This window comes from Megalops cyprinoides, chromosome 1 (assembly GCF_013368585.1).
Source record: "Megalops cyprinoides isolate fMegCyp1 chromosome 1, fMegCyp1.pri, whole genome shotgun sequence".
NCBI classification, from domain to species: domain Eukaryota; kingdom Metazoa; phylum Chordata; class Actinopteri; order Elopiformes; family Megalopidae; genus Megalops; species Megalops cyprinoides.
The window spans coordinates 55,555,534-55,578,360 of NC_050583.1; the positions used below are offsets into that span (position 1 = coordinate 55,555,534).

A 22,827-nucleotide genomic window follows, 5' to 3' on the forward strand; every position below is an offset into this window, starting at 1 on the left:
ATTCATTCTTCACTGGAATACTTGTATACTCATGCTCCACAACCTGGTCATACAGTGCTTCTAATAGTGTTGATTCCATATGGTTTTTCACTTGTGTTGTGTTGTACCTCACTTGTAAGTTGCTTTGGATGAAAGTGTCTGCCAAATGAATAAATGTAAATGTAAAGTAGTATGGCAGTGAAGAAAGCTTTTACTGCCCTTCTATCATGAAGCTTGAGCAAGTAAAATATGAATGACGTCTAGGCTGGTGGAATGAGTTCTGATAATGTAAAAAGTTTGAGTATGAAAATAACTATTCTCAGAGCCTGAGTAAATTAAGGTTACTGTTATAACTGTGTGCACTGCTGACCTCAGGGACAGGTATGTAGGTCACAGTATCACTGTTTTTGGTTGTAGTGTGCTGGATGCAACATTGGTTACTGAACTAACTAATGTTAACACTGTAACTAATGTTATGCTGCATTGTCTTCTCTGTGCTGTGTATGTTTTTTTTATTGTGAAGGGAGTGAGAATTCAGTGAGCTGTAAACTTTATTATGGACTACGAAAGGCCCAACGTAGAGACCATCAAGTGTGTAGTTGTGGGAGACAACGCCGTGGGGAAGACTCGACTCATTTGTGCCCGAGCGTGCAACACGACCCTCACCCAGTACCAGCTGCTGGCGACCCATGTACCCACCGTCTGGGCTATTGATCAGTACCGAGTCTGTCAAGAGGTATGGCAGCAGTAACGTCACAGGAGCCTCACTGCAGGAATCTGGTGTTCAGTAGGGTGGTAGAGCTGAATCATGACGAGGTTACAGTTCATGGACAAATTTAGCGCAGTAAAAATGGAAGGCCAGATTTTACCCACATCTTGTGCGTGGTTGGGTTTTTAATTACACGACATTACATTATGAGCATTTAGCAGAGGCTCCTATCCAGTGTGACTTGCATAGGTTACAGTCTTTACATGTTATCCATTTAGCCAGCTGGATGTTTACTGAGGCAACTCTGGGTTTAGTACCTTGCCTAAGGTTATAACAGTAGTGCCCCCGCAGGGAATCGAACCAGCAAGCTGTTGGTTACAGGCCCTGCTCCTTGCCAGTATGCTACACTGCCCCCCCTGCTGCCCTTAATTCAGAGCAGGCTCTGTTGCGACAGTCTGATCCATTAACTGATCATTTGACTATTATTGCTGTTTTTATTTTTTTTTAATGGGATGACTTATCACAGGTCTTAGAGCGTTCTCGTGATGTGGTGGACGAAGTTAGCGTGTCCCTCAGGCTGTGGGACACTTTCGGGGACCACCATAAGGACAGGCGCTTTGCATATGGAAGGTAAGTCCGGGATGTGTACTTGTGCTCAGGTTAATTCAAATTACAAAATGATTACCATCAATATTAATCCTTACAACAAATCATTAATTAGAGTGTTACTGATAAGGGCAAAATGGTGAAAACTCAGTCCTGAAGCTGCACATTTCTCCACAAACTGCAGAGGCAGATCCAGACATTCTACATCGATGTTATTAAAGTTAATTGAGAATTAAGCCAGAGGAAGGGCATGTAGCTTGATTATATTGATGGCCACAGGCTCAACTGTTGATCCTTTCTGATCTTAAACATCATGTATTTGTTCAATGGAAATCTTCTTCACAGCAGAAAAATAAAAAAAACTCTCAAAGTCAAATCAGTTTTGGCTTTTCTCCAAACTCAGATGCTCACCTTGTTTGTAATCTTAAAAGTATGCAGAGAAACAATTTTTGCTTTGTTGGAGTCCTGTCACTGCCATTGTCTGGCACACATTTCTAATTCTTAATTCATACATGTACATGGAATTTAAATTGCATGATTTTTTCCCTAAACAATGACAGTGTAAAATCAGCCAACAGTGTTTGGGGTTTGAATTCACAGTTTACAATAAAAAGATAACAAACTGTAAAAATAAGAGTTTGGGTCCTTCAAATGTCAGTATTATTTTAAATATGGCACATCCTGTGGTTGTGACAGTGCAACGGCAGTAAGAGAACCAATTTCCCATTTCTGTAATGTGAGATACAGGCCAGCTCTCTAGCTTGGAGTGGGCTCGTCAGGGCTTTTGGCCATCCGGTCATGTGATACGAGCTGCTTGCAGAAGCAGGCCATGCTGGGAATTAATCAGCTGACCCCCAACAAGTGACTGCGGTTCCTCCAGTATCAGGTGATAGAGGAGAGGTAGGGTTCAAAGACACCTCCAGAGGGAGGCATGTTTCAGCACCGGCAATAAACAGACGGATCGCTGTAAAAAAAAATGTGGGGATGCTGTGCAAATTATTACATGACAAAAAGACAGAGACCCTGCCTGGTGATCTGGATGCCGTCCACCATCCAGGCCCTCCCAGTGTTACCTTCAGTGTAATTAGGGAACATTTCCTCGCTGATTTAGCGCGGTGGTCAGCGTGTGCGGGATGGGTAGTTTCAGATGACCGCACTTAAATTCCCCACACTGGCCGTAGGCCTTTCCCCTCCCCCGCCCTTGGAACTCTCATACTTTCAGTAGACTTAAATCGTCGTTCATCTATAAATAATTGCATTCTGTGTTTTATTGCTCATTTTAAAATTAAAAAGGCAAGCATTTTACGCTCAGGCACCCCTATTTGAAACCCGCCACTCTTTTTTTTTTCAACACGAGGATTCGGTGTGTGACCCAAGTCTGGAGTGTCGCTGGAGCCTTGCCTGAAAAGCACAGATATTAATATAACCTGAAACTGTGCCCAGACTGCGGAGAGTGAGATGTGTGTCAACCAGTGCGAGGGAATAAAAGAGCCCATCAGAAACATCTCTGTTAAGTGCAGAAATGGCCCCAGCACTCCAGTCAAGCTTTCCAGCAAGTCTGCTGTTTTGAAACACTTTCTGCACTGATACGTGTATTGTAACAGAAGAGGGGAAAAAATCCTTTGTGCTCTGCCTTTCTTTTTTGTTTTGGTTTGTTTAGTGGAAAACTTTAAAAGGGCACTTGCCCCTTGACAAATGTTGTGAAAGTGAGGCAGTTAAAAATAATGGCAAGTAAGGAAAACGCTATGTAAATGCAATGTCATAAATCCATGTTGCAATGTTCTTTTTGTGTCAATGCTGGTAGTGAATCACAGAAGAAGTGCTGAGAGCACAAACCCCTTTCAGTAGTTCAGGAGTGTTTGCACCTGCAGTGCAATGGATTATGGGCTATTACTCTTACTGTGTTTACTGTAGTAGTTAGGAAATTTTAAGGGCAGATTTGGCTGGTTTTGAGAGCTGAACCATTGAAACTATGACGCTCAATGGTAATTTGTTCACATCTTGGGTTTTTTGTGGAAAGAATGTTTGATCAATAAGTTGGACAACCATCTATCAGCAAGCCAATGATTTTTGTCTCACCACTCTGTCATCTCAATGCTTATGTTGGACCCATTATAGAGTAGATTGGTTCTGAAATCATTGGTACTCTAGCTCCATTAATGTCTCAGTTAAAACAGACCATGAAAGGTCTCTGTCAGCAATTTCTATGTTTTGTTGTTTGAAACTGAAAAACTAGAAGCATGCAGATTTCATCAATTTGCACTGTTAAATGAGAAAGGTCAGTAATTTACCCTGAAATGATCATTGTCATGTTTATCTAAATGGTCCTTGAAATGATTTAATTTGATTTTTGGAACAAGTCCATCCTTGTTTGAAAATAACCCCAGGTAAACTGTATCGTTGGACTAACCACATACTTGTGAATTCAGTGGCCCTTGAATTTACATATGATCACTGTGTCCAAACAATCATTTTCCCTGGGTTTTATTTTCACAGCTCCACCCAAGGTGCCCTTCAAGCCCGTGAGTTGCAGTGAAGGTAGCCAAATGCTTATGAATCAAGCCTCAGTGTAAGAATTAAACATGCAGCTTCATGTCTTCTGAAACTTGCAGCCTGCTTTTTAATTTGAAAAAAGGACAGAATTATGTTAGCATTGTGCTGTACCTGTTTTTGTTTGTAGGGTTCCTATGATCTATATACAGGACTTGGCAGTGAGAAAAAACTGTAAGTTTGGTAGTCATGTAGTTTCTCATGACTCATGCTTTATGCATTTTCCGACTGCAAATGAAATCCAGTCTTGTGTGGCCTCGTAGCTGAACTCCCTTTGCTTGCCGTGTCAGCTAGTGGTGCACGACTCCTTTTGTTCCTATGACCAGCCAGTGAGCATACATTCTTTATTTTACCTGTGTGATGAGCGGTGTCATTCTCAGGATAGACGATGCACTAACCTCACTCCGAAAAGGTATGCCAGCGATGTGTCAGTATGTCTGCATGGTTTTTGTTTTCGTTGTTGTTTTTTTTTTTTTTTGTACTGATCCTCACCATGGCAGTCAGAAAACAAGCATTGCCAAAGGAGCTCTTCACTAAAACTGTTAAAAGCTATATTGTAGGTTCAGTGTAAACAAGGCAGTCTTTTCACGTCAGAGGCCGATGTGACAGTCCCTCTTGGCTGACATTGAAAGTGTGGGAAATTCTTCTGCATGAACACCCGATACTATAGGACTGTGGTGCTGCTGCAGATACAGCTTGGCATCTGTGATGTATGACACTCTTTGCTGGATATTGTAGCATGCAGTGTAAAGTGTTGTTTGCTCTTCGTCATCCTGGTCTGGTGGAATGCGCCTATGATGGATGCTGAGACGCTCCTGCTCTACGCTATCTCCTCCAGGTCTGACGTGGTGGTGTTGTGCTTCTCCATTGCCAACCCCAACTCCCTCCATCACGTCAAGACAATGTGGTATCTGGAGATCAAGCACTTCTGTCCGAGGACACCCGTCATTCTTGTGGGATGCCAGCTCGATCTGCGGTACGCCGACCTGGAAGCCGTCAATCGAGCCAGGCGACCATTAGCGAGGTATGGATGTTTTACCGATTTTCTTTTGTCTTTGTTTTACTCACGATATTTCAGAGTTCTTGTCAGTGTTTTGTATAAACAGTGTCATAGGATTAAGTGACAGAACACACCTGAAGACATCTAGAGAAGACAGGATAATGGTCAGAGATTAAAATATATTTCCACAGTGAACCAAAGACCTTGGTTCACTTGTGCAGTCCTCTGCTGTTTCTATCTTGAGGGACCTGTAAATGTTAAATTTAAGTCAGATTTTTTTTCTGTGAAGATTCTGACGTTTATCAATGTTTTTAAAAACTCAGTTTGCACTACTTCTAAGGTGATAGTCGGAGGAAATCTCAATAGCTACAGAAATAGAAATAACTCCTTATAGCAGTTCTGCCACTGATAACAACAGTAATAGAAGAGAGACCAGTCACTTTGTTTCAAATCTCAAACAGGCCCATAAAACCCAGTGACATTTTACCGCCTGAGAGTGGCAGGGAAGTTGCCAAAGAGCTCGGCATTCCATACTATGAGACAAGCGTCTTTGACCAGTTTGGCATCAAGGACATCTTTGACAACGCAATTCGAGCCGCTCTTATCTCCAGGCGACACCTGCAGTTCTGGAAGTCCCACCTGAGGAAGGTGCAGAAGCCCCTGCTGCAGGCCCCGTTCCTGCCTCCCAAGGCACCCCCGCCGCTCATCAAAATCCCAGAATGCCCCCCCAACAACAGAGACGGCCCCAGACAGCTGCTGGAAAGCCCCCTCTGCGCCGACGTGATGTTCATCCTGCAGGACCACATCCACCTCTTCGCCCACAAGATCTACCTGTCTACCTCATCGTCCAAGTTCTACGACCTCTTTCAGATGGACATCTCGGACGAGTCCCAGTGCTTGGTTGTGACCGAGCGGCACAGCCGCGATCACCTGATGAGAACCCTCAGCCTGGACACGGAGGAGGACGCGGCCGACCTGCCCACCCTCTCGCCCTGCTCCCTCCGGGCATCCAAGAGCGACGGCACCCTGAAGATGATGAGCTTCAGCGGGAAGCACAGGAGGACCAAGCTGTCGCTGGCCTCCTGGAGCAAGGCCTTCTACAGCATCCACAAGGAGACGGTCAAAAACCCGGTGACCCACACGCTGGCACCCATGACTGTGGTCAAGATGGACTACTCCATCCAGCTGGGTCCCTTTAGCGCCGTCCTCCGCTTCCTCTACACGGGTGAGCTGGATGAGAAGGAGAAGGACCTGATGAAGATTGCGCAAATCGCGGAAGTCCTGGAGGTCTTCGACTTGAGAATGATGGTGGAAAACATCATGAATAAGGAGGCTTTTATGAATCAGGAAATCACTAAAGCATTCCATGTCAGGAAGGCAAATAGGATTAAAGAATGCCTGGCCAAGGACACCTTTACAGGTATGAAATCCACTCCTATAATAATGGCCTCGATGAAGCAGATTCATACTTACTGATAAATAACCTGAAGGTCTCACAGAGGCCTGATGAATTCAGAATTCATTATCTGATTCTCGAAATCTGACCGTGCTGGAGCAGTTTTTATTTGAATAGATTATGTGACACAGCTGAAGGTCTTAACAGCAGTGAAAGAGTGTCATTCTCTTTGAGCAAATTAAAGCAGTGGAAAAAAAAGCTAAGCATGCCTAAAGGAGAATATATTTTTAAACATTAATTTAAGGTAGTTGGCAGACTGTAGCAGCTACGAGAATTTGTCCAATGCAAAACGCTCTGCTATTTCCGCCGCGTTGATGTTTCGTCTCTGAGAGAAACAAACGGATAATGCCGCTTTCTAATGCTCCTGGCAGATGTCATATTCAGGTTGGACGATGGAACCATCAATGCCCACAAGCCTTTGCTGATATCCAGCTGTGACTGGATGGCTGCCTTGTTTGGCGGCTCTTTCTTGGAGAGTTCCAATAACGAGGTAAGTTTGAGACTGAGTGTGGCCATTAAATGATTACTGTTTGCTGAGGATTTTTTTCTTACCTCCAGAAGCGTTAATATTGAAATGCTGCCAGTCTACAGGCAGATGGTGCTAGGTTGGACAGCTCTCACAAACCCAAAGGTTTACAGCCTGCCAAACCACATTGCCATGTTCAGTAATTCTATATAATATAACCGTGTGGTCATTAAAAGAGTACATAATGCTCTGGTCTGTTGGATGATTTGACAAAGATGAAATATGTCTGCCATCATGATAGTTTCCTAATATCAAAACCCCTGCAGTGCTCACATGCTGTCATTGTCACTGTGGAAGTCAATTTATAATTTCTGAAGACTATGACAAGTGGTGACATTGCCATCTCCTCAGGGCTTTGAGACCCCACTGGTCTTCTAGAAACCCTTACATGGCATGACTTGCTGACATTGATATCATGTTTCACCCGCTCAATGTATATTTGTTCAGAATGATTATTTATACTGACCTTGATTTCCATAACATTAGTATTAAGGTAATCAAACACCACAGCATCTTCAAACTATCAAGGACAGACATCACAAGGAGACCTTTAAATGCCCTTCATGTTATGCACACACAAATCTGCTAAATCAGATACTAATGCCCTGTGTATTCAACACCAGCAAATCTTGACAGAGTTACTTTGCTTTCGGCTAACATTATGTACCAAGACATGAAATAAATTAGGACAGGTTTATTTTAGCATGGTGGTGCCCTACTTTTACGTTAAAATTCGGCGCATCGATGGAAGAGCAGTATTGACAGATATTTGGCCTTTGTGTCAACCCTCACTGTATTTATGCAGTCTGCAGAGGTTTACCCTTGAAGAGCATTATGCAATTAGTTACATAGTCATTTTCCTTTGCTTCTGCTGAAATGTGCTTAGTAATGCTAAACTAAGATGAACCCGATATCGATCCCAAAGAGGTTTAAGTGCCACGAGGAAAACCATTAGAGGCCAGGAGATGAGATGCATTTTGTGCAGCAGGCAAAAGGAGTCATTAGAAGATTGAGATTAGCACTAATGTTATGAATGTGGTACAAATGTAATTAGCTCGTGGTCTGACAACTACAGGGGGACAGCAGTCTGGCAAGGGCTTAAGACAATTTTTACAGAACTCTATAACATTCCATCTGCAGTGCATATCCCCACGCATTGTGCGTTACGTAATAATGAAAGAAGTACACTTGGCACATACATATTGTTAATTGAGATTTATATATTGTGAGATTTATATATACAGAGAGTATGAGTACTAGTATATATTTAGTGTGTGTATATATGCGTATATTAGATTGTGTGTATATCTAACAGCATGTTGTTCATGCAGGTGTGTGTGTTCGGTGGGGTGGGGGGGTTGAATTGTTCAAGGATGTATTACACCCTAGTAGTCCTTAGTATTAGACATTTTGAATACATTAGAACAATCATTGATTTCGTTACAGAGGCCCCACCTCTACTTGTTTTCTTTATCTTTATTGAAAACATATTTTAAGCAAAACGAAGGTTTTTCGTACATCTATAATGTTGGACTACTTCCCTGATCAGACATCGAGATAGCACATTTATATTCATCCTGAAACTGTCAGTGCACTCAGAACCAAAATACCCACAAGCTGTGTTTTTCACTCCTGTTAGCACCCAGAGAAGGCAGCATTAAAGCAGATTTTCATCACAAGTCTGCTCCCCCCATCCCCCAGCAAGTAACAGACCCCCTGGACTCAGACAGTGGGAGGATTTTCAGAGCGGGAGGGGCTTAGAGAGTGGGAGGGATCTGAGATGAGTAATGGGAGGGGTTTCTGATGGTGGGAGGGGCTTAGAAAGTGGGAGGGACATGAGATGAGTAATGGGAGGGGTTTCAGAGAGTGGGGGGTACATAAGTAGTGGAAGGGATCTGAGACATTGGTTATGGGAGGGGTCTCTGGAGGTGGGTGTGGTTTAGGTAGTAGGAGGGATCTGAGATATTGGTAATAGGAGGGGTCTCAGAGTGGGGCAGGACATGGGTAATGGGAGGGATCTGAGAGTGTAAGGAACATGGGTAGTGATTAATAGCTCTCCCCTCCCCATAATATTTTTGTTTGGCAGGTCTCCTTCCCCAATACCAGCAGGGTGTGCATGCAGGCAGTACTGGAGTACCTCTACACCAATCAGCTCTCTCCCATGGCCGACCTGGACCCGCTGGAGTTAATTGCCCTGGCTAACAGACTGTGCCTTCCCCGACTGGTGGCTCTGACAGGTCTGTACTGTGTCAGTGCTCTGTCTTTGGCCTCCTTCTGCCTTGCGGGGCGGTGTTTATAGAAACAGCTTTCAGCACAGCGTGTCCGCAAGCTCAGTATGGCTGGCACCAGTATCTAAAATACAGTACTACATGTTAGTGCTGAAAGGTTCTTATCTAAGCAGCATCTGCAGCTTCACACTGTTTTGAACTTAATTTGCACCGTGTGGAATGAGTCATGCCATATCACTATTATAGTATCACAGTACAGTCATTTTTCGTTCATTTCTGTGTGAAATATTTTGTTTTGTTCAGCTCACCCACATTTGGGTGGCATGCAAAAATAGTGTAAGAGTTTATGATGTGGCGTTTGTGTTCTTTTTTGCATATTTCACTACAATTTCAATGTATTTTTCATACTTATGAAAAGTATTCATGAAGCGTATGACGTAAGTACAAGGAACACAAGTTTTTTATTTGTCCCACAGAGCAATACGCTGTGAGCGAGCTAGCGAAAGCTTCAAAAGATGGACAGGATATCGATGGAGAGGTCCTCACCTACCTGGAACTGGCTCAGGTGGGTTTTAATGTGAAATATGCAGCCCAGAACCCAGGGTTTTACATTACTTGTACAGGTTTCTAAAATATTTGCAGAAAGATTCCATTACTAAAAATGATATTTTTATCTAAAAATGGTGTGAACTTGCCAAAGATATTACTAATTTTCTGTTGATGGTTATGCGGATCATAAAAACATAACATTTATATTGTTCATTTTATTTACAGTTTCATAATGCTAACCAGTTGGCTGCTTGGTGCTTACATCATATCTGCACTCATTACAACAGTGTCTGTGCCAATTACCGAAAAGAAATCAAATCTAAATCACCAGGTAAGTGCATTAAACTTTATCAGTATTTGTGTGTATTCAGTCAAAGCAACAAAGCAATTTGGCCTCACCTTTATTTGTGGAAGTAAAATAATATTTACCTGAAGATAAGAATCTAAAAAATATCACCTTGAATGTACTGTAGACGATCCAGTCAAGGTTAATCGTGCTTACAGCTTGGTGGAGCATTTGCCTGAATCAGTCAGAATGCCCCAAATACATCTGGTGCTTTATTGGGTGTGTAATAGCCTAGACTGCCTTGTACCTGCAGCCCAGAGCAAATGTTTGCAGTCCTGTTTGAGAACAGCATTTTCCAAAACAAAAAGACGCCCATCAAAAGGAATGTGCAGCAGTCCTAAAAAGGGAGAAAAGCATTTTGTCAGTATACCACCTGGATCCTTTGTAGCGGGTTTTAACAGCAGGAGTGTCTGGAGATGGTTCTGATCAGAATCTTGGTTGTTTTGTCACGCACGCAGAGAATCAGGAGTACTTCGAGAAGCACCGCTGGCCCCCAGTGTGGTACTTGAAAGAGGAGGACCACTACCAGCGGGTGAGGAAGGAGAGGGAGAAGGAGGACGTGGTCCACAGCAAGCACCACTCCAGACGCCGGTGGTGTTTCTGGAGCACCTCCGCCGCGGTCGCCTGAGCGACAGCACCCGGGCGGCGCCGATGACACTTCACCAACTCCGCCCTAGTGTTTTTGTCTTAATCTCCAGAGGGACAGACCTGTCAATGCACTTTTTTTTTTTTTTAAAATAAGAAGCGTGGGTTGTTAGTGCACTCGTCAGGTCTGAAGCACAAACCATGTGTCCGAGCAGCACATCATCAGTGGAGCGTCATCATCAATATAGTCGTGTAGGCGGTTTAACTCCCACTTCTTCACACATCAGTGGCTGGAAATTGTATCTGTTGATTGTACCAGTGCTTTTTTGTTGGACGGCCGGTCTCGAGACTTTACGTGTGCCAAAGAGCGCTGGGATCGAACCGCAGTCCACATGTAAAGGCATGTGTCAGCAAATGTATGTAAAGATAGGAGTTTCACAGTTGCATTCAGTGAACTAAGTCATACCAAATTTCTTGTTTTAAGTCATGTAAGTTTCGGTTGAGCTCCTGTAGACACTGTCATAGTTTCTATACATGAAGTGAAGTGATACAAGTGCTAAATATGTATTATGATAACAATAAAGATAAGAAAAAAATATTCTTTGGCCGGCTCGTGCGACTCACACGCACGAAGGCCCTTACTTTCAAAAAGGCGGCTTTTATGTGAATGTGGTTTTGTCACCTGTGAGACGGGGCAAAAGGCTCACCGTGGTGAAGTCTGTGTTTTGCTGTAGGTCTGTAACTACTTGGATGTAAACTCGTTAAACATTTGATTGTCTTAAGTTTACAGCAGTCACTCATGCGCCAGCCCTTGGCATAAAATCAGCGTTAAATGCAATAACTCCTTTGCCTGGTTGAAAACGAGGCCTAATGGTGGCAGTGTAGTGCACCATCAGCCCACCAAGTATTAAACAGACTTCATCTGGAGCTGGAAATGTCACGGCTTTACTCCAGATGTGAAAATTATTTTTGTACAACTTCTCGATATACTTTGTTGTAGCACAGTATTGACCTCTGTGGTTAAAAAAAGACTTCTCTCTTATTGTAATTAGAAGGGCTTAGTACTATGAATTAGTTCAGGGTTTACTTGACATGGACCTAAACTCACTAATACAATCTATATATCTGCCATCGGCACATGTTAATATTACTAATCGCCCTTCTTGTAGTTAATAAGATTGGTAACTTGATTTGATTTACTCTGACGAATTCACATATCGGTCAATATCAAATCCGGAAATAACAGTGTATGTAGATGTTGTGGATGGAAAATTCCAGATGTAAACTTCTAATCAAAGAGGAGAAGTCATTGTGAACGATCATTTCTGGCTGTGTAAATGTGGGCCAGCATATAAAGGTGTTTGTGGTGCCTGTAGCTCCAGTATATGGGCCCCTGGAGAGATGGCCAGGCCCACAGGGAAAGGAAGCAGGACTGAACCTGCCAAACAAAAAAAGGGGAACATTGATACTTGAAACTGTATTTCATTTTCTATCTGTAGCGTAGGTTTACTTATGTTAACCAAAGCAGTAAGTAGATCGTAACACTTACTAGATACCGTGTGATTGTTATCAGTGGTGAATTTGTGAAACTGTCATCATCAGCTGCTAAAGACCAAGTGGCTGGTTCATTTGGTTCTTGCTGTCAAAGGCCTTTGATCTTGCGGGTCATTATCCTTAAAGCTGTTTGTTTATTTATTTATTTATTTATTTTTTAAAGGGAATACTGTTCAATAAATTATTGATTTTACCTAAGAACAGTGTGTGTTCTCGTTTGTTTTACAGTGCCTTACTTCTTGATCTTATCTGTGAGTGTAGATTTTTATTCAGGGAAACTAGTCAGTGGGACAGCAATGTGATCAGAGTGCCAGGATCTTTGCCAGATGATCATGGGTTCGCTCCTACAGTAGACCACTGGGAATCCTTTTTTGTAGCTCAGCATTGACCTCTGTGGTGCCATCCATTGACCCCTATGCTTGACTGAGGTAGTTCAGCTTGGTTGCATAAATGGGATTTCTGAACGTGAAAGATACAAAAAGACTTCAGCAGCCTTTGCAAGTCACCCTGGGCAACATGGTCTACTATGTAGATCACGGGCAGTAACAGTAACAGCAACCGTTCATATTCAGTAACTGAAATCAGGCAGTCAAAACATTGACTGTGTAGATGGAATTCTGTAATCGGACATGTACATCTTTCAAAAGCCTCAGTGTCAAACCCTTAGTGCTTTGTGGATGAGCAGGTTCACATTTTTAACAATATGTTCACTAGATACTGTACCATAGGGTAAAAAAAAACAAATGAGTGTTTTGTGCATTCATGTGCACACCAGTTATAAGTTTTCATATGGGCATCAAAAAGATTTTCTGCAGATTAAGTGCCACTGTCATTGCTCTCGTCCCTATAGCCTTACCAAATCCCCAGTGAAGGACTCTTATTAAATGCACTGCAGAGGACCTCAAGTACACACTTTCATCTCATCCTGTCTGTTTACCTTTGTAAAAATACAGACAATTCTGCACAGTCTATTTTTAGACACTCTTAAAAGCTAGCATGTCTACTGCAACACAGCTAAGCCAGGCAATGCTGTGATATAATCCATCTCTTTAGTAGACAGTAAGTAGGTTGCTAGAACTCTGCTGGGATTCCAGTGCTTTCTGTCTTGGAAAAGAAAAGTGTGCATTTTTTAAACGGTTGTCCTGTGCCATTAGTTATTCTTTCCAGGGTCTGATTCATGAGAAAAGCATAGTTTCCCCTTCAAAAAATGAAAACTAAAGTAATGAGACTTGGACAAATTATTTTGGCGTGTACGGCATGCATTACTTGAAAGGTCTGGAGCGGTGTGTGTACAGCAGAGTATGGTGAAATATGCTCTGGAAAGGGGTGTCTGAATGTCCTTGGGGTTGAAAGAAAAATGGGACCAGAGCAGTTCATTATGAAGTCTTTAATGCTGAAGACAATGGAACACACAGTACAAAAAAACCCTGGTAAATATGCTTCCAATGTCAGCAGGGACAAGTTTGTAATCAAGCTGTCACGTTGAGTTCTGATCTTGGTTCACACAAGGTCAACACTGCCGTAGCGTTTCAGCAGTGGGGTAGCGTTACAAAAACATCAAGGAAATGTGATATTATTATATTGCATAATGTGAGAACATTATGTGGAAACTGTTATTAAATTCACAGCGTGAGGTCAGAAGGTGGAACTATAAACCCTCCTGCCTTCATAAAGGTCATTCAAGAGGAAAGCTTTCTGGCTCCAACAGACATTGATACATTTAATTTTGTGTTCATAAAGGCCTTGAATCATTTCTGTTTCAGACATGAAGTGGGTTACAACAGATAACACATGCAGTCTGGCATTCTTTTTGCGAAGAGTTTGTCTTCTTATTATAATTGATGCTAATTGAACTCCAAAAATAATAGCTGCACCATCCTCCCCAGTGATTCTTGGGATGGTTTGCAGCTTGTGAGAACAGCACTGCATTATCCAAGGGGTCGTCTGTAGGTGTCTGTGATCTTTGAAGGACACATTTTTGCCCATTCGGTTAAAATTTGTCAGATTCTCTCTGCTTTGTCTATGTGCTGCACATCACAACGTGGCCTTGCTCATCCAGAAGAAGCTCGTTATGTAAGTTGACTCGGCGCGGAGCAAGGGCGCGCTGTTTGTGTGACGCGTTTTGTGTGTGTTGTGTGAGGATTTCCGCTAATACCGCGGCTTGGCAGGTTGAGCAGAGTCACGGCGGGTGAAGGACTAAACGGCGGAAGAGAGGTAATCACATTGCGGGCGAAGGGTGGGGGTGGGGGGTTAAGGGAGGGGGTCACCGATGTTCATGGTAATTACACAGGTGCAACAGTTATGGACTGCCAAGATCGCTGAGATGTACACTCCTGTTGCCTGTCAAAGCAGGGGCCCGTTTAATTCATGCACCAATATGAGAGGGGTGTAAAACTCTAAGCAAGAGTCGAAGTAAAATGATGACAGTGCTTTACGTTCTAAGCTGTTTTTTTAAGTAACTTATACTCATGCATCAAATATGACTGCAGGGAAGATAGAGAACTTTGAAAAATGTGACTGGGCACCGCAAAATCAATCAAAGATCTAAACTAGACATTTCAAAGGCAGGAAGAAATAGGCACTGGATTTATGGACAAATCTTTCACACAAAAAAGACTGTTCCTCCATCTATCCTGCTTATCAGTGGAAATAATTACAAAGAGTTGATTTTTTTTTTTTTTTTTTACTAGAGGTACCTGTGTGTCTGAGTGTCACAGCTCAGCAAACTTGTCAGTCACACTTGCAAAATGATTCAGTGTTGGCCTTGAGGGGGCACTGTGCATTACCAAGCCAGGCTGGGATAATGGTTCCATAAATACCCTTCAGTAATGGGGCCCAAAAAAAAAACACCCTCCAAACTTTTTCCATAGCACAAGATACAGGTTACTCCTTCAGGTAAGTGATCAAATTCTGTTCTTTTAAAAATAATAATAACTTAAATAATAAAAGAATACAAAACATTTTATTTAGAACTAGAGGCATGTCTGTGGTATATACGTTTTCCTTAACCTTCCCCGCCTTATTCTAATAGGTATTCTAATGATATGGCACACCAATTGCCCATTTTTAATCAACACTATGCAATCTCTATATTATGTCCAAGCAGCAGTACATGGGAGCACGAGATCATGCCGAATATACATGAAATGTTATGTACAACAGATATCACTCTCTGACAGGCTCCTGGTTTGAAGGCAGTTGTCATAAATTACTGGTATTGAACATTCTGTAATAGAATGTTCAGTTTTCTACATGCCAGACAATCCCACAGCGCATTTCTCTAAGGGTTTGAGAACTTGACAGTCTGGCACTTCCATGACCTGTTTGACCCAGTAACCTAGAGGATTAGGCCTGTTAGTTAGCTCATAGCCCTCTAAAAATGAAACATACATATCCACCTCCAAAGGCCAAGACAGTATTATCTGGCCAAGTCAGGAAGGGTCAAGAATTGCTGTAGGTTAAAATGGATCCTGATGGTGGAACCAAAACAAACCATCCTGACCAGACTGGGAACTAAATCCCAGTGGTAACCCAGTGGCTAAGTCCTAAACCAGACCGATCCGGTTTACATTTTGGGGTCAAAATGCTCATGGACACACCTACGATATGTTTATATAATAATAATTTTCTTGTAAAAAGAAGTCTCTTCCCCAGCAGCGTCAATGAGGTATTCATAAATCTCAAAACGCTTTTCACGGCAACAGATATGATTTCACACAATTGTTTGAACAAACCATTGTTCAAAAATATTAGTTAATTGTAAATTCTTTTATATAGCTGTAACTTGCATTCACTGCCGTACTCTTCAGGAAAAAAAAAATAAATAGAAAATAAAAAAGAGCTATTGTACATTCCCTCAGATTTTCTCATGCAAATAGAACACGCTGCAATAATAAAGTGATTTTCATAACTGATGTGTTGAAAAAATTGTTTAATTTTATGCAGATATTGCAGTTTAGCACGTATATAGAATTTTGTTTGGTGTTGGTATCATGGACATTCTTATGCTGCACTTTCCAGTCTTAAGGCAGTTCATCATCAGTATTAGATACTCGTAAGAATTACAGGTCTAAACAACTGTGGATTTTTTAATACTGTAGCTAAAAAAGCCCATGTCTTAGTGCAGTGCTATAGACACCAAATGGACTGTGAATATGGTGACTTCATCAGTCTTTCAGCAGAGTAAAATGTGTTAACGTGGGGACATCTAGTGGCCTAGCTCAAGTACAGTCTGGGAATAGATATGTAAAATCCTCCTTTTACATAACAAACAGGCTGTAATCCCTGCAGTGCGTGCTGTTCAGAGGACACTGTTCAAAGACTATTTAAAATTCATAGAAGAAAAGAAAAACATGCAAAGTGTTTTTGGAGAAAAAAAATGAAAAGCAATACAGTATAAGTTCCTCCACAGGCAAAATCATGTTTCAGGAAATACCCGTTTTGTAAAAAAAAAAAAAAAAACATTTCAATATTAAAAACAAATAACGGGACAGATATTTCCAACCATTTCAACCTAAACTATATATAACCTATTTTGTGAATAGTAACCATTCTGAGACCTTCAGCTCCTGATTAAAGATCCTAAAAAATGTGAGGCCTTAGGACAAAGGACATCATGTACTTCATTTCTAAACCGTGCCATGTTTCAGAGGATAAATCAGTATGCTGAACACTACACTCCCTGACACACTACACCCCCTGGGCCAGTATTGATGAGGAATGGTGCGAGTACAACAACTCCTACCTCAAGGCTGTATTTTCAGAATGTCAGGTCACTTTGTCTATTTTTAGGTCCTTGTCTTGTGACTTGCGCAATAAAACTAGGTTTGATCCAATTACCACAATGGGAAAGTAAAGGAATACATCCACTGTTGAGACCTAGAAATTAGACATAGGTTTTAAATCAGGTTAGGATTGATGTAGTTAGGACTGTACAAAATACCACACAGCCCAGCCTAAAATTCTTGCATCCTGTTTAAATATCAGCTCCATAACAAAAATGAAGCACTCCTGCATATGCTCAATTCTTGGTAAATGACAACTCCAATGACATTCTAAGGATAACCAGTTTTTCAGGATTATTATTGCAATATTGTTGCAATTTGTATTATTGCAATGGATACCAGTCAACAATTTAACACTGGAAGGTGACTGTTTTGGTAAGGCAGTTTAAGGTAGCCTGAAGTACAAGACAGCGAGATAATAAAGCATGCCATACCACCAGCACAGTGACAATGGGATATTTGCCCCTTTTCAGGATAAAATACTTTCAAGAATAATAGGAAGCCTGATTTCTTATGTTTACAGTTTCATAGTTTCTAGCTGGCAGAGATGCAAATCCATTTCCAATAAAAAACAGTCGGCAGTCATAGCACAAAATGAAACCGGCCTAATATATCTTGGCCAGAGAAGAAAAAAAACAAAAAACAAACCATGGATATACTTACAGTAGATCCATAACAGCATGAGCGTTTCTAGGACACAGCATGACTCAATATGCATTTGGCTAAACCCTCTTCACAGTCTATGTCATGGAATAAAAAGTACCAATACACAGCACTACTTCTGAGTCATTTCCCTGACATTAAGTACACCATTAGTGATAGCATAAATGTTCCCATCTCTACCATATGCAATAACAAGGAGGATGCATAATTGGGATGTCAAAAAGTGCACTTTATTAACATTTTTGTTTGCTGTGGATATACAATAAGATTATGTATACTTGCGATCTCAATAAGTGCACTTTCCTATTGATATTATTATAAATATACAAACATTACTTGTCTTGCTGCATCTGACTTGTACAATACACAGTTCTGAGGCAAAACCAAGACGCTATTTACAGAACACAATAGGGTCCATAGAAAAGGAACTCAGTGAGAAATTAGTGAAATACATGAATATGTAACAAACAGACTGGAAAACACATAAATCAGTATAAATCCATAATTGCATGCCGAAAGTAGTTTTTTTTTCTTCTGTCAGTTTTCAGAACTTGTTGATTGTGCTGGCAGGAAGGGTAGATTTATCAAGGTCATCAAAGTAGGGGTGGCTCATCGCTTGCCTTGCTGAGATTCTCTTTGGCGGGTCGTAGATTAGCATTCTCTGAAAGAGCATAGGGATGGAAAGGGTTAAATGAGCTCAAATAAAAACAGTGCAGAGACTTAAAATTTCACCTCGTTCACTGTGCCATAAGGGATAGTCATGTCCAATATTTAGGCAGTTTAGATGCTTCCGGGCGGGGAGCGAGCAAACAAAATCAAAATCGTACCGACAGCAAATCGATGCCATCTTTATCCAGGTTGTTCACCATTGTAGAAAGATTGCCTGGTTTCCACTTGGGAAACGTGTTCTTGTAATCCGGCAGCGACTCCACTTCTGGCCAAACATCATTGTTTGGAGTGCCCAAAGTTCTGCAGGGGGACAGACAACACAAAGCAGTGCAGCACGCCCTCAAATTTACGGCAGAACGCAGAAGCCTGCACATCTGCGCAACCTGCACGTGTCACCACAGCAGCATCTGCACTGCTGCCAAGGCTGCTCACAACAGCCATCTCAAAAGGGTATCTAGTTAGCAATGCTTTGCTCATGTGCGGCACTGCAACAGCGCTAAATCAGCACGGCTTACTTATCTGAACATCATCTGGTAAACTATTACCTAGCTAATGTTACTGTCATTTTGTGCTGGCGAAACTTGGGTAGCCAGATGCCAAGCTTATGACAAAGGTAATTAAATGAACAGCTTCTCAGGGAGCTGGTTAAAGCAAACTTGCCCTTGATCACAAGCTCACCAATGTTCAATAGCCATTTTAACTACTGGTGCTTTCACACGGCCTGTCTGCACAAGCCTGAGTCTGCACATCTGTGGGGACAGTGGCCTCAAAATATTACTTAGCCATGTGTGCCATTTATAAATTGAATACGTGGTCATGTGGTAGCCAGTGGTAAATCAGAATTTTCGTCCAGCACTGACACCATGTATGGCTCTGTGACATCAGCAGAGAACCGAAATTACACAAACATAGTAATGATTATCAGGACGTGATAATATGAGAAATGTCTGAAATGATTTAAGACGGTACTGGACTCCCTGTAAGGAGCAAATAAATTCTCTGCAATCAAAGTATGAGTAACGGGAGTAAAATAAATAAATAAAAACCTGTGGCAGACGATGGAACCCTAATTGTTAGGGGAAAAGGCTGGCAGCTGGCACCTGTTATGCTACCGTTTAATGTTTAACTAAGTTGATTCAGAAGCTATTAAGACACATGACTGTTTGAATAAATGACAGCAATTCTCTGTGCCTTACCTGAAAATCCTAAAAAGCTGATCTATTTCGGAGTCACCATGAAACAATGGTTTCTTTGTGGCCAGCTCAGCGAAAATTGTGCCAATGCTCCACATGTCAACCGGGGTAGAGTAGCGGGAAGCTCCTAGAAGTACCTCAGGTGCCCTGTACCACAGCGTCACAACCTGCCCAGACACACAAATTTCAAAATAGAAACCAACCATGACAACAGTCTAGAGATACAGCTTGAGGCACAAAGTCATCCGTTTAACAATTAACAAACATTGTACTTGGAACAATCACACCTCTTGAGTGTCAAATCTGCCCATGTAACAGGACAGCTGAAAGACATGCTCTAAGACCCTTCATTTAATTCACCCTTATGCCTGCCATTCCAAGATTTCCCCGAACTATCCCCTCCCTCACCTCATGAGTGTAAACCCGCACTGGGACGCCAAAGGCTCTAGCCAGCCCGAAGTCAGCCAGCTTTATAACCCCCTTGTTGTCGATCAGCAGGTTCTGTGGCTTCAAGTCTCTGTGGAGAACTCTTCTGCAGTGGCAGAACAGTATTCCTTCCAAAATCTGGTACAAGTAGCTCTGAGAGAAAGCAATAACAAAGGTCAACACTATCAGACAACCACTGACAAAATAATATATGAATACCCAAACATTACAGCACAGATCCACTTCATTTAAGACAAGTGTTTGATGTTGACATCAAGGCTGTAAATGATAAATACAATAAAATCATGAAATAAATATATATGTATGTACATTTAAAGCAAACATATGCTATGACCAGCTACACATACTAAGGATCTAAAGGCTAACTGGTAGAGACTATTCATTTTACTCTTGTATGATTACAATTGGTCATGGATTTTCTGGTTTTGATTCCATCTGAATATGAACATGCACTGGGCCCTATATTCAGTGCTTTGTGACAAAATGCGATATAACATAAAATGTAATTCACTGACTAAGAGTGTAATTCTGGCTGTTCTGCACCTTTTCCTATTGCCCCTGTGACATTTAATGTTTAAAGCCATATTATCTAATGTTAAAGTTGCTCTCAATATGTGACCCTACCAAGTACTGTAAATATATGTATATAAAAACTACAGTGAAATGCTCCATACCTTCACAAGCATAGGATCCATATACTGGCCAGAGGGAATTGAATCCAAGTACTTCTTTAGGTCCATTGACAGGAACTCAAAGATGAGGTAGAGTCTGGATTCTTGCATCAGGACATCCAAAAGACTACAGGCAGATTTACAGAAGGTAATCTACTTTAGAGCAGCTAAGATGACAGTAGTTTTACACAACATTCCAGCTGTTGTACACTGCATTCTTGGAGTGCCCATAAGTCTTACCATACAACGTTGGGATGCTGCAGTTCCTTGAGCAAGGAGATCTCTCTCACAGCAGTGCTGGGAACTCCTTCCTCTTCACTTTCCAACCTGATCTTCTTCATAGCCACCACCCTGCCAGTAGTCTTGTGTTTCCCCTTATACACTACCCCATAGGTACCTACCCAAAGAAGAAGGTTGGCATTTTGTTCAGATTCCAATGGCATATAAAGCCTAGACAGGAATGCTGTATAAATGTTCATCTTCAAAAAGTTTAACATAGCTAGGTTGACACTAGCACAACGGCAGTTGTTAACAGTGAGACCTGGACTGAACAACAAAATTAACAATGTAAGGGTGCTGATGAAGGAGAAGCATATTAAATTGGTAAAACCGGCAGATAACTTAAGCTAACGTTTACTATTAGACAGAACGAGAAAAAAAGAGCCTGCTACTTAGCCACACAGCTAACATTAGGTAGTGTTACACCTTACCTTCTCCAATTTTCTCTATCTTTATGTATTCGTCCATAGCTGCAGTTTCCTGGTCGACAGAACACAAACAAAAACACTGGTAAAATAGTTAGGTAGCACAAGATTCGGACATTTTTAGTCAATTGGTAACTTGGCAAAAGCCCCTGCATTATCCTAGAGTTAGGTAGATGAATCAGTTGCTTAGAGTTAAGCAAGATAACTACCTTGTAATCGTAAACCAACGTTGTGACGATGGCTTGCTAGCAAAAATAGCTAACAAATAATACGTATTTATAAGATAACCATCTAGCGAATTAGCAGAGGTAAGTGTAACTATAATTGCAAACAGCTTGTTAATGACTAAATTAAACAGATAGGTTATACTTCCTGAAGTCTCTGAACGTCCGCTCGCCAGCTATCACCTCATTAGGGGTTACTCAGATCTAACCTTAGCAAACTGACCATGATTAATCTATATCTGAAGTGCCCACAAAACTAAAAAGACACCTAGCAAACGTTAACTGCATGTATGCATCAAAAATCCTCATCTGTAAGTGTCGCGCAGATTTGTAGGTTAGCTAACTAGCAAAGTCAAATAACGAACAATAACCAATAAACGTTACTCATAAGAACTAAACTAACTGATGGTCTTAGTGACAACATTAACCGGTGAAGAAAAACAGATCAGATAGCAAGGGAACCACATTTGGAGAACATGCTTCGTCAAATTAGCTCGCTGGCTAACTAGCTAACCACCTTGTACTGAACTTGCTAAAGCATCCACAAATTCTTCTCCTCTACGCATTAAAATAAGCAAAACTGCCCAACGGTCGACAAATAACATATTGCATTAAATGAGCACTCTTTTGTCAACACAGAAATAAAATAATTAACAAGAATTTAAAATGATAACAACCTTACTTCTGACTGTTCCTTGCTGTAGCACACGAGTCCTTGTGAATGCTGGATGTACAATATGGTTTCAAACTGGCCGCGGTCGATGCCTTTCAAATTCAAGCAATCATGTTTCCCGATTACTTTCAAAACAGCCAATGGCGAGGCAGATGTGCTGAAGCGGGAGAAGGGTTTTAAAACGCGGTGGCGAAAAAAAAAATTAAGAGTGGGCGGTGCTGGAACCCACGAAATAACTTCCTTGTTTGTAAGACAAGGTTTACAGAAGGTATTGCTAAGTGGTAGGCTATGGTTTTTTTTAGTTACCTATAGAAAAGTGTAGAGGAAATGCAAAACGTTCGTGTTGTTTAGCTCTCTGCTTACATTTATTGTTATTTTTTTATTAAATACTTATTTGATACTTACACATATTGGTTGGCTGATACCTGTTTGCTAGCAAGCTTGGTCGCGGGGCTGTCAGACAACCGCTATCAACCCCTATGAATAGACTATATTTTCTGTATGTTTAAGGTCTATAATCTTAATGTTTTAAAAGATATCTGAACTACACTTTTGCCTTAGTGTCTAAGTGATATAAAATTATACTTGAGAAGGTTGCCCTTTCATAATATGACTTACAATGTTATAATTGTGAAATACTAATAAACACACTTATTTATCATGAGAAGATATGTATTATTACATAACTTATAAATCGAACACCTTGCTTTA

The 22,827-nt window shown here is 41.4% G+C and overlaps 2 protein-coding genes across 2 annotated transcripts; one reads left to right on the forward strand and one right to left on the reverse strand.

The window, feature by feature from the left end:
• Positions 1-529: 529 nt before the first annotated feature.
• Positions 530-10,818, forward strand: rhobtb1 (Rho related BTB domain containing 1). The gene is made up of 9 exons (XM_036551754.1): positions 530-715; positions 1,215-1,318; positions 4,683-4,868; positions 5,306-6,264; positions 6,672-6,790; positions 8,913-9,063; positions 9,531-9,619; positions 9,829-9,934; positions 10,408-10,818. Exons 1-9 carry the CDS (start codon positions 536-538, stop codon positions 10,575-10,577), a joined length of 2,064 nt encoding a protein of 687 aa, XP_036407647.1. The 5' UTR covers positions 530-535; the 3' UTR covers positions 10,578-10,818.
• Positions 10,819-18,048: 7,230 nt separating this feature from the next.
• On the reverse strand, positions 18,049-22,162 carry cdk1 (cyclin-dependent kinase 1). The gene is made up of 8 exons (XM_036529329.1): positions 22,121-22,162; positions 21,226-21,274; positions 20,756-20,912; positions 20,519-20,642; positions 19,806-19,976; positions 19,401-19,564; positions 18,363-18,504; positions 18,049-18,196 (listed from the first exon to the last, which is right to left on the reverse strand). Exons 2-8 carry the CDS (start codon positions 21,260-21,262, stop codon positions 18,080-18,082), a joined length of 912 nt encoding a protein of 303 aa, XP_036385222.1. The 5' UTR covers positions 21,263-21,274; positions 22,121-22,162; the 3' UTR covers positions 18,049-18,079.
• Between the last annotated feature and the right edge of the window lie 665 nt (positions 22,163-22,827).

Bases quoted from the DNA above. Each gene is read 5' to 3' on its own strand.
- rhobtb1 (XM_036551754.1), top strand. From the start codon at position 536: ATGGACTACGAAAGGCCCAACGTAGAGACCATCAAGTGTGTAGTTGTG. The intron at 4,869-5,305 runs GTATGGATGTTT...AATCTCAAACAG, and splicing joins GCCAGGCGACCATTAGCGAG to GCCCATAAAACCCAGTGACA. The intron at 6,265-6,671 runs GTATGAAATCCA...TGCTCCTGGCAG, and splicing joins GGCCAAGGACACCTTTACAG to ATGTCATATTCAGGTTGGAC.
- cdk1 (XM_036529329.1), bottom strand. From the start codon at position 21,262: ATGGACGAATACATAAAGATAGAGAAAATTGGAGAAG. The intron at 20,643-20,755 runs GTAAGACTTATG...ATCTGCCTGTAG, and splicing joins CAGCATCCCAACGTTGTATG to TCTTTTGGATGTCCTGATGC. The intron at 19,565-19,805 runs GTGAGGGAGGGG...GTGTCTGGGCAG, and splicing joins TGCGGGTTTACACTCATGAG to GTTGTGACGCTGTGGTACAG.